This window comes from Cariama cristata, unplaced genomic scaffold (genome assembly GCF_000690535.1).
Source record: "Cariama cristata isolate BGI_N322 unplaced genomic scaffold, ASM69053v1 scaffold2351, whole genome shotgun sequence".
Lineage (NCBI taxonomy): Eukaryota > Metazoa > Chordata > Aves > Cariamiformes > Cariamidae > Cariama > Cariama cristata.
This window is the reverse complement of record NW_009598449.1, coordinates 1,375-13,344: the sequence shown is the minus strand read 5'-3', so window position 1 is coordinate 13,344 and position 11,970 is coordinate 1,375. Positions and strand designations below refer to the sequence as shown.

The following is an 11,970-nucleotide window of genomic DNA, read 5'->3' as shown; positions in this document are numbered from 1 at the left end:
ACCGGGGTGAGGTCCCGCGGCAGGCGGCGGCGCCCGGGCATCGCGCTCTCCTGACTGCCGGTGTCTGGGAGAGGGCACGGCTTGGCCGCGTACGAGCGCAAGCAGAGTTAATTCAAAGGAAGATAAAGCCGTGATCTGAAGAGAGACTAAAGCAAGGTCTGCCACCCTGAACTGAACGCCGTTCCCAACCCTGGATTTCTGTTTGTTTCCCAATGTGAAGGGGGAAAGGAAAAAAAAAACCACCCAAGAGGCTGCGACTCACCTTTCCCAGCAACTCCTGGGGCAAATAGGCAGAACTGGGTTTGAAGAGGGAGCCGGTCTGGCTGAGGGTTGTCACAATAGCACCTCCGTTCTAAAAGGTAGATTAGAAACTCCTTAAGCTGCAAACGTAGCATTTGTGAGATTGTTACGGACTGATTCTAAACAAGTGAGGTACCTTCTTCTTTGATCTTGTAGTTGCCTCAATTCCAAAAATCTATATAGTGGACTAACTATAATGCTGCTGACTTCATTAACCCTGGCTACTCCAAGTACACATGCAGCACAGGGCATACATAGCTGGTGTTTTCAGTGCTGGCATTTAAACGTGTCATTCTTACTTACAAATGGCTTTCTATTGAAACAACTGAAATTCCTTTTAAAAGGACTTTTCTATATACTTTTAAGTCTGAAGACTACCTGTTAGAGATACTAGCATCCAGAGGACTCAAAAAGCAGCAGATGGAGTTGACCTCCTATAGCAAAACATTTGGAAACTAAAAGTTCTTATTAGTTCAAAAAAATCATAAAGTGTCATAAGGGTTATTCAATACCTCTAGCTCTGGCTCACAAGCTGGCGTTTGGCATGGTAATCAGGAAAAGCACTTGACCTGCTCTTACTCTTTTCGGGTGATGCCAGAAACACTGATGAGGTACTAACCCTTACAGTCCTACTATGCTCGTACTCTCCTTTGCTGAAGGAACAGTGGGATGTTAAATTTGTAGCTTTACGCTTATCAGCATGCCAAGAATAACACACCCAAAGTACCGACTGTAACTCACCCAATTATTCATCATCATCTTCCTTAGATTGTACACAAGTGTCAGCTCCTCTGGAGAAACCTGGTGAAGATTGCCTGTATCACTTTTTTTGCCAGCAGTTTCTATCTGAGACATAAATTCCCCTCCCCTACTTTAAATTAGACTGGAAGGATCATTTGCATCCTTTCGGCGCATTTTTTCTTTGCTTTTACTTAGCAGTGTAGCATTCGGCCTTAGTAATGTTACACAGAAAAATGCCCAAACCTTTCCTGCTCTAACAAGATGTATATGAACTTTTTGCTTACTGAGAGAACTTCCTTCAGTAAAAATTGTCTAAAGCACAATATGAATTTTGCAGGTCCCTCCAAGCTAGGAAAGCCAAATGTACATCTTTCAGGGATTATTGTGGAACTTAAAAATGAACAAGCCACCCTCCCCTGCTCTCCCTTGCAGTAGGAACGCCGAAATATCATCAGAGCAGATAACATCTTACAGGGCTTTTGTCTTCCTTCTCTAATGTAGTCCTTCCCCAGAGCGCGTTGACACCATCCACTGCCACAAGAAGTCGGAATGAGCCAAGATGACATTGCTGCCTTATCTCTTTCAGCACAACTCCAACAGCATCGCTGGCACTTCTCACACGAGCTAAACCCTTTAAGTAGGAAAAGGCACATAACTCAGGTTGGTTTTCTTGTTAATATATAATGCTGGCAACTTTGGGCAATGTCTGCCCTTTCTAAGAGGGAAGGAAGATAAAATGACAGTCAGCAGTCTGTTCGTTCCTTACAAAGGAGCAATCTGGTCTAAGGTACTGAGTATCAAAGACGTAGGAACTTTCAAGTTCTAATTTTTGCCTCTACCCAAGTTCTCTGTACAGCTTCCTCTACAGAGCCATCACATCTTCCACAACATTTCTTGTAGCCACCTTGTTGATAGGGAAATGCCTTCCGTTTCCTACAATTCATATTTATACGACCTTTAGAAGCAATTTCTTCTACATACGCAATGGTGGGATCTTCTAATAAAAGGTGAGACAAAGCCAGAAGCAGTTGTTATTGCTTACCTGCTCCACCACTTCACCCAATGGTCTGCCCTCCTCAGTGCTTTCTCGTTTGTCCCACACATATTTTTTTTGTGTTTTTATCTGCAGTAAGAGAACTACAGTTAGACTGGGAACTAAGTAGCGCAAAGGCAGCTTGGCAAGCCTGGATGACAAGACTCCTGGTTCTTTGCCAGCGTTAAAGACTAGTGCAGAATCTGGGAGAAGTATTCATCACAAATAGCCATCCTCATAGGGGGGATTTAAAGTACTTCTTTTTCTACAAAAATTTAATTCCAGTGAAGGGTAGGGTTTGTGGGTTTGTATGCAGTATGAGCGCATGCATTAATACATGAAGCATTTCTCAAAAATGGACAAATCTAGTATTTGCGTCAAGGTGTATTCACATCAAGGTGCTCAATGAGAGGAAGCACGTGCACATGCAGTCCCTGAAAGATGATCCTGTGGGTAGTTCTTGGCTACTAAGCAAGACAACTTGACAGGCTCTACAAACCTCTTTTAGGAAGCGCTCATTTGAGGTTTTGAAGTTCTTGAGCCACAAAGATGCTTGCAAAGGCTGATCAAGCCGTTCTTTGTTGTAAGAAGACTGTATGAGCTCCCTGCAGTTTTTCACCCAGAGATGAGCTGTAAGCAAAATAAAACAGTTGCTTTTTTTTTTAATGAAAATAATTGTATGAGTTGCGGGTGTGTGTGTGTTTGTATCTCTCATCCTTATTCTGCTACATGGGTAAGAAAAGTCTGCCTTCCTTAATGCAGAAGACTCTCCCTTGAGAACAGAGGCGATCACACAGATCCACACATAGTACGTCTCCTGTCATACTTGTTAACAGTGAGGAAAAAAAGACTGACAATAACCATGTGAGAGCAGGTGAAAAATAAGTGTAATTATGTTCTACTTTATTTTGGGGTTTTGTGCTTTTATAAGCCTTCTCCACTATGAAAAAACAAAGAATTTGCTGTGGCCTACCCTACACCTTTCTCTTGAAGCAGCATCTTCGGGATCAGCATGTGTATTTGATGTGGTAACACAGACAGCATCAGTGTTCTTACCATCTGGGATGTGCAGCACCAGCCAGCCTTGCCTTGCGCAGTAGTGAACCACATGACACAGAGTCATGGTCTTCCCTGTTCCTTTCTCACCATCTCCAACACGGACTGTTAAGGAAAGTCTCTGAAAAACCACTTCAATTTATACTTGACTGTAATTCTTTCGCAAAAGGCATAAAGGAAGTTCAAAGGTCGTAAAAGCAAGGATGGCATTCCATCATGCTTTTGTTCGGCAGCAAACCTAGCCTAAAAAATTCCTTCTCTGTATATCTCCCCCACCCACCCACTACATCAGAGCTGATGATTCCCATTCCCTTAGTTGTGCTGACAGCCCTGTTTGCAGATCTGTGCCATAAGCCAAAGTGGGCTTAGAATAAGAGTATACAAGCTTCATGAACATCTCAGACTAGCTTTGCTGACAACAGAAATGTGGCAGAACTACCTCTGGAAGACTAAACCATGGTGGTCAGCATAGGATCAAAACATCACCCTCATCTGCATAAACTCACCTGCTTATACTTAACTTGCATTGTACCATCAAGTAAGTGATAAAAGATACAGATCACATATCTGACAGCTGGGTGTGCAAAATTGGAGCTTTTCAGGTAAGTGAAAAGTTCTAGAGCTGGTTTTCGCACCATCAGACAGGCTTCATTGAAGGTCTTAATCTGAGAAAAGGAACAGAATATGAACAAGAAGCCAGGTACTGCCATGACTCCATCTCTGACTGGTACTGTGCAGGGCTGGAATGTCCACTGCTCTCCCCTTGTCTACCAGGCCAGTCATATCATCATAGGAGTTTATCAGGTTGGTCAAGCGTGACTTCCCTTTGGTGAAGCCATGCTGACTACTCCTGATGACTTTCTTGTCCTTTGTGTGCCTGGAAATGGTTTCCAGGACTAGCTGTTCCATCACATTCCCAGAGATAGAGATGAGGCCAACTGGCCCGTCAATGAATCAAAAGTCAGTCACCTAGAATTACTAACTCACAGATAAAAAAATCTGTTCCTAAACTCAAGTAGGCAGTCTGCATTAGCTGCTTATGAAGCCTGATCCAGTCACAGCATGATCTGTCTCAAAACAGAAATCAAGAGGCAAGATTTTTTATGTTGCTGATATAAACTTATTTCATGAGACGGCCTATTTCATACAGAAATGTAACTGTGGAAAATATTTCTGTAATTCATTATGTACTCAGAAGTTAGAGATTAAAAATATTGGTCTATCCAGTGTTGCCTGAGGTGGAATCCTCACACCCTTCTGCCACTACTCTGATTAGGTTGACTCATACCTTTTAGATGTAGAAAATAACAGTAACAACCAGGAATAATTGCATTCTTGCAGCACAACACTCTCTCTTATTCCAACAGGAAAGCATCATAGTTACTCAGTGGATCTGGTTCTTCCCACATACCAGTCCACTCCCTACAAATCTGCTCTAAGACAAAGTACCTGCTGCTGAAACCGATAGGGCAGTCCATGCGGAAACACAGCTTTCACCTCCTCAAGTGGAATGCTGTAATGGCGACCCTCATGGTGTTCTGCGTGGTTGGCCTGGGAAGGTAAAATGCAAACTGTAACACTCGGGAAAGTCTGAGACCTCTTTTCTGGATACAGAAAGCCTGTAAGAATGGAACAGGGAGCGAACGCTCAATCAAAGCAAGTATCTACTTACTGAGAGTCAGAAGAACTAGCATATTAAAGTAAAGCAGGAATTGTAGTATCAGGACACCACTGGCAGATGCTTAGGAAGAGTCTAAAGAAAGGATATTCTACCTGGCAATAAACAATAAAGGAATTCCTTGAGCTTGTATATGAACTGTTGTGTTTGTGGGCACTGGTGGCCCTATGCGTCATAAATTTATCTAATCTTTTAGTAATCCACTTGTACTTCTGGTGACCACAGTATCTAACAGCAATATGATCCCCTTTTGAGTTATCTGCTGGATTCAAATTTACTTTCCTTAAGCCTGTGATAAAATTATGTTTTCTGGTTCGTTCTTTGCTGTCTCTCAATAGTAATTCCTAATATGCCATTTGCCTTGTTAAGTACTGGTTGCTTAAGAACTCATGATTTGTTTTCTGGGGCAATAATTTCAAGTTCCTTCTTGTGATGTAAGTGGTTGGTATTATTCCTCCAGCACACTTGCATTGTTCTGCATTTATTTACAGTGATTACTTTAAGATCTCCGACTATGCACTCCAAGAAGGAGTTGTTACTGGTATCTGAAAATTTAATACCCATTTCATGCCTCGTTATACATCCTTGATTTTTTTTCCCTTCATTATTCTATTTTCCTACAATGCAATACTTGCAAAGCATTTATTTACTTTTGGTCTAGTCATCAGTTTTTGTGTCTTGTATAATTAGGACAGTACCTAGAGACACTATTCTGCAGTACTTCCTGTGTGACTTCTAGCAACTTTTGTGCCAAGCTTTCTCTGGCTTTTTTAGCAGCTTTGTGCCAAGCTTTGAAGCTCATATCATGTCTTGCTCTACCCTTTCTGCACTCTTCCATGGATTTAAAGTTAAAAAAAAATCCTCCTCTGTATTCTTGTGCATGCCAATCTCTTGCTTCCATTTTGGTTGAAATGGAATCAGAACGTAACTTCCTTGTTTTCTTTATTTTGCATAATAACGATCCAGGAAAAGTAGTTTTATTTCCTATTCAGAAAGAAAAAGAAGCAGTCGTTATTTCTGCCAGCTTTAGCAGATTTGGGGGCTGATCCAGATTTTCCTTGTATCCCTTACTAGCTTTGGTGTAGACCCAGGGCTTAATTTACTGAGGCAATACTGGTCTGGGCTTGGTTGCTCACCTGTGCAGACTGGCGGACAAATGGTTTGACCAGAATGAATGGATGGGGAAAAAAAAAGTTGTGATGAGTACTGCTACCCTGACCTGGCTGCCTGCTGTATTCCTCACATGGAACCACGTGAGCAACGGTACCTACAGGTTTGACTACTCCTGCTTTTGCCATTAATATTTTGCTTTTCCCAGTTCCTGGAGGAATCTTCATGCACAACTGCTGCCGCTCTGTTGCAGACCCATGAATTCTCTAGGCCCAGGATTCTTGCTACAGACCAGAGTTTCAGTCTTTCAGCATGCAACGTGCCTGTTCTCTTATATTCTGCTCCCCACCCCCAACTCTGAAAAGCCCATGGTAACTACACACCCATGCCATGCCTTACTGAGGAAAGGTACTCATAGGACAGGTCAATGTGGCCTGGACTGTAAGGTTTACCTTGGTACAGCTGCAGGATTTGAGGTACTCACCAGTTTGCCAAACTATTTATAGGAAGAAACCATTTAGTAACTTCAGCAAACTGCTGTCGAAGCTGCTTGAGTTGCCAATCTGGTGTTTACTGGTCTAAATCTTAGCAACAGGAAGAAAATTTTAAAAACCTGGCTAGTCAATAGTTCCTCTGCTGTAAGATGTTACTTGGAGATAGACTAAAAAGGAGACCTATTAAGAGAGACTTAAGTCTTTTTTCAAGCAGAGCTGTATTTCAAACTCTGAGCTGGATTCCCTAGAGTTTTCCTGCATGTGTTGGTCACAGACTAACAGCACCTGTGGTTTTTTGCATGGCAGTGTTATCTATTGATTCAAACAGAAGAGCAGTACTCCAGAGACCATTTTCATTCTCAGTTTCATCACTGACTTGCTGCATAACCTTGGGCAAATTCCTTTGCTCTTCAGCTCCTACATCTGTAAAGTGGGTCAGTATCTTTATCCTCATGTTTAGTCACTTTGAGTTTTGCTAATGGAAAGGTATATAAAAGCTAAATCTTATTAAAAATTTAATTTTCATCTGGTCTTCTTAATCCATTTTTAATGGGACTTTACGGTGCACAAGTACGGGAACAGTCAGAGCTATCAGGTTTGCTGATGAAGCAAGCCAGCGTAGCCTCTCTGCTGCAATACACGATCTGCAGTACAGCAAGTCTGAGGAACGCTGATCTGATAAATTAATAAGCAATGGCGGTTGTCGCCAAACATCAGGCACATGAAGTCAGAATGCCAAAGCCAGTTGCCTGGCAACGTAAATGGTAGGCACAGGACAGCGGGGACAATCCTTGCCATCTGGACTCTTCTGTGCAATCTATAGAGACACTCACATCATGTGAGTAAGATCATCTGCATGCTGCTGTTTCCATAGAGACCCCAGAGGAATCAGTATTGAAAGACTCCAATTACAGAGGCAGCAGAACAGCACCTCAAAGGCTTATTCCATTCATTTATTCCACTTCATTTTGTGCTTGAGACGGAGAGTGTGAGGCTGGAATTATGATGCTGGAGAGCTATACTGTGCTGAGGTCATCTGGGGTGTGTTTTTTATCCCTGTTCATAGCCAATTTGGGGAGGTTAGTCAGGGAAGAATAACCCTGGAGTTGAAATTAATGGTGTCTGATGACAAGCTAAGCCACATCAGAGCTTCTGCAATACACAGTCTCTCTCCTCTGTGCAACGATAAAGAAGGAATCAATACTTGTTCCCAGGAGCTTTCAGGCAGAGGACCAGCCCTGTCTTGTTTAAACCCAGTCAGGTGAACTGCACAGCCATGGTCTGTTTTCCTTTTGGCTGGGGATCATGGTCTAGATGCCTAATATTAGGCCTGTGTACTCCCTTCCCTTATGTTTACTAGAACAACACAATCCCAGTAGGCATCCCTGGCTCCAGCATGTCCACAGGCAGACTCGTGGAATTTAGGCACTGTCTGTCTGACAATAACAACTGTGGCAGTAACTCACCGGGTCATTCTCGCTGGTATAGAAAACTGCTCTTGGTCTTTCTGCCAGTGTTTGGACATCCTGGCTGACAATGGAACTTAAACAATCCTTGGCTGCCGTATGGAGGGCATACCCATGGTCCAACTAAGGAAAGAAAAAGGCCAACAGACAGCAAACTTGTCAGCAGTCAAAGATTACCAGTAAAAAATCCAGTTAGGAGTTTGTTTTGTACACTCATTGCATGCATATTATGATCGGGTCAAGGTAGCATGCAATACTGAATAGAATTCTCTGCAATTAGAATAAAAATTCATCATTAGAATGTAAATTCATCATGAAAAACCAGATGCCTGCTTCTAAAGCATTTCCATTCACTTAAGTTTGCTACCACCTTAAGTCATCTAGAGAGCCAAGCCCTGTACCTGAGAGTTATCCCCTTCAAGATTGCATAAGAGCACAAGTACAGCCATTAAGGCCTTATTGCTGGGACGTTCCCACAATGTTTCTGCCTACACTGATGAATAGTAGCTAGTACCTTGAAAATTCAAGCTGTCTAGTAATCCATAATCACCTCAATTAGTGAGGGATTAGTGCAGTGCTGCCCACTATTTGATATTTATAATTGCATTCCCTGCACTGATTTTCCTAACTGTGTCCCTGCATACAGGCACTTCCATTATAATACAGACGTGGCTGAGAAACTGAAACAGCCAGCTAAGCTGATTAATTCTTTTTTCCATAGGCAGACTGCTGAAGCATGCCTGTAAAGCCTAGCCAAAATAGGGAAGAAAGTGAGTAGTAGAAGGACAAGCATTTTCTCATGTTATGGTGAAAGAAAATATAAGCATTTGTCACTGAATAAAAAAGTGTATACTCCAAACAGAGGCTGTGACCAAAGCGAGCAAAACTGAAAGCCACCCTTCGTATTACTGACTGGAACAGTTGCAGGCTCCAACTGTAAACAGAGCAACTAGTTTCCTATTTTGTCTGTCTGCATAGATGAGAGTAGCCATAAACTAAAGTTTAGAGACAGGAACAGCTGTTTCAGTTCCCCATGGCATGATGCAATTCTGCTGTCATCTGAGTTTTCCTCAGGGGGTCATCTGAAAGCCAGGAGGGCTCAGAAGAAAGTGCAATGTTGGATTGCCCCGCATCCCATGTTAAACACACAACGGACTCCTGAATCAGCATTTCAGCACTCCCTCTCCTTTTAGGAAAGGAATTAAATCGGTTTGTACTTCACACTAGATACCTATATAACAAACTACTGCAGTGTAAATATGGAAGATCACTAAACATTCACTTTTGTCATCGCATTCTTCTCTTGTTCCCACAATCTTCTTTTCCTCCTCAAATCCAAATGATCAATTAGGATGTCTTATTTGGCTATGTTTAGTTTTAAGTCCACAGAAGTGACCTCATTTACAGCCTAGAGCAAGGCACCAAGATGCTAATTTAATACACAAATAACTACAGCATGCGACTATTGTCACCTGCTCACCTAGAAAATGCCAGCCCTAAGTAACTCCTAGCCTGGAATCATAGTCCCTCTCATTTTCTTTGAATATCCAGCACTCCCTCCTTCGCAAGTCTCAAGTGAATGTCTTGGGGCTGTGAGCTTTGCTCACTTAAAAGAAAAGGTAAGCTTGCTGCTCTGTGGACATCTTTTCTCTGGAGTACAATACGAATCCTTATCCCTGATCTGTGAAACAGTGAATGAAAATTAAGCAAGGATTAACTTCTTGCTCTGAGTGTGTTCAGTTTTTATGTGTGTCTAGATACAGCTCAAGACTAGTTGAATGATACTTAGTCAAACCAATGTTTCCAATACCACTTTTTTAAAAGCACAGTCTCAAAAGATCAGCAGGAGCTGGATTCTCTATGGTACAAAACCCAGTTCCTAATAAGGTCTATGAAGGCAGTAGAAGACAGCACAGTAAGACAGGATGCAAGTGTGAGAAGGACTTTGTCTTGAAGTCCAGTCCTCTGTTCTTGCAGCCAAGTACATAGAATTTCTGTTTTTCCATCAACAGAACATATCCCATCTTTAAATTACTACATCTTTCTCCTGCAAGGATACCGTTTTAGGACATCACTGCTTTTGAGCCTTAGCATGATATGTCTTCCTCAAAAATCGCCGTGTAGCCTTGTAGTGCTTTGGAACTTTTCCTTTGTGGACTGTAGCTTTTGCTGGGCTGTAGAAGCAGCTTCTAAGTATCTGGAGACATGAAATCCTTCCTAACTCTCTGATGTGCTACAAAATCAACACAAGCTCCTAGAGTAGTGAATGCAACACTACTCACAGTTATCCTGAATTTGGTATTTTCATTGATATTGATTTTCAATATCAATGAAAATACCCTGAAGATACAGACTTGCATTGCATGAATTACTGCTTTTCTGTTTACAAAATTCATGCAGAAGTGCATCTGCATTTCTAACAGGCTACAAGACGACCTTTGAGTGACCTAGAATACCACTGCTAATGCATTATATATTCTGACTTTATAGTAGGAACATGCCACTTGGTCCCTCCTCCTGAAGAAAAGACAGTGGCTTATGACAGATAACCTTGGCTTCATGCAGAATGCCAGAAACATATACATATACCTTTCTGGCTCACTGTAGAGCTCTGTGTAATAAATTCTACCATGTACGTAAGGTTCTCACATTTTCACATCATCTTTTAATGCTGTTTATCCCAGTAGTGGATTTTATAGTAAGTTTCCATCTGCCAAAGGACAGAGTGGTCTAACTCGGATCCCTGAAATGGCAGCAAACTATCACGTGGTACACGGAGATTAATCACAAAGTCATGTGCCATAAGGTGGAGCTGTTCCTACATGCTTCCACATATCTTCGTCTCTAGAAAAGACTGTTTATTTCATAAAAGCTGCCGTCGTAAGTACAGTACTGTACAACCAGAATCTCGTTTCTGAAAACAAGTCGTTATACAGTCATCCTCTTTAATGGCTGTGTATCACTATGTACTAGTGAAAAAGCATTTAAAAGACAACAGCAAACAAAACAACTGTAATTCTTTACCATTAGGAAGTCATTCCAGATATGCAACATTAACTCATTATGCTGTTTAAAAGGTAAGGAAGCTTTACTGATAACATAGTCCTGCTGTGTTGTTGTGGCAGAGCTAATATTACTACACCCACCTGAAGCACTGAACAGTCTTTGGCAAAATTATCTTCCCACCAGCAACACAGGCTTTGTGAAAGGCTGGTGGTTCTGTTCTGTATAAGGGGCTTCTTCCTTTATACTTTCCAGCAGTGCAGAGCAAGTAGATTCTCTGTTTTCTGAGAAACACTTGCACTGAACATGTAGAATTTCCACATTTTGGACATTGCAGAAAGCTAAACTTTAGTCTTCTAACAAATGTCTCATTTAAGCCAACTATCCAGGCTTGCTTGCACGTTTTCTCTCTCTCCAGCCGATGGAGAGAAATGTAGAAAGAATAACACACACAAGCTGTCTCTCCTTCCATTGCCCATAACGGGAGTTTACACAACCAGCTTATAGGAGGCACCACATTTTTAGATGACAAATGTAAGACTTTTTACGGTTGTAAATTGTTATTCCAGTTCACAGGACAGCTGAAATATTAGAAGCAGCATCACGCTACTACAGGACTTACCTTTAGAGGATGGTAGACAAGTCCCTTCAGACTTCTCAGCATTTTTTCTGCAGAGACAGAAGTGGATTTTTTAGGGGTTTTTGTTATGTTTAATGTATCTGATGCTGGAAGAGAATGCTTCCTGCCCAAAGAGCTTGAAGTCTAGGGACACAAATAATTCAGACAAACTGTCAGAATGCTCTGCAGCAATACAGTTGACTACTGGTAATGAGCATCATTTGCCTAATAAAAAAATATTCCATTAATCATATTACCTTTTCTCAGAGAGACATTTACCAAAGAAACCCTTACTTTGTAAGTAAAGCTATTTCATTCATCTAGCAAGGAGGACAGATTCTTTTCTTGGGGACGGGCATCTATTTTGACTGCAGCTGTTAAGAGGTGTAAAAGCAAGGGCTACACAGTGATTATGTTGGAGAAACTGGACTAATGCAAAGATTGAAGATGCTTCTGTGTTTTCAGCTTCA

At 41.7% G+C, this 11,970-nt stretch overlaps 1 protein-coding gene across 1 annotated transcript; it reads right to left on the bottom strand.

The window, feature by feature from the left end:
* Positions 1 to 262: 262 nt before the first annotated feature.
* On the bottom strand, positions 263 to 11,545 carry DAP3 (death associated protein 3; the record flags this gene model as incomplete). The annotated part of the gene is made up of 10 exons (XM_009709272.1): positions 11,504 to 11,545; positions 7,879 to 8,001; positions 4,580 to 4,681; positions 3,687 to 3,795; positions 3,131 to 3,223; positions 2,574 to 2,704; positions 2,084 to 2,164; positions 1,514 to 1,672; positions 1,042 to 1,101; positions 263 to 352 (listed from the first exon to the last, which is right to left on the bottom strand). Coding segments are annotated over exons 1-10 (990 nt in total), but the record flags the coding sequence as incomplete, so codon positions are not given.
* Positions 11,546 to 11,970: the final 425 nt, after the last annotated feature.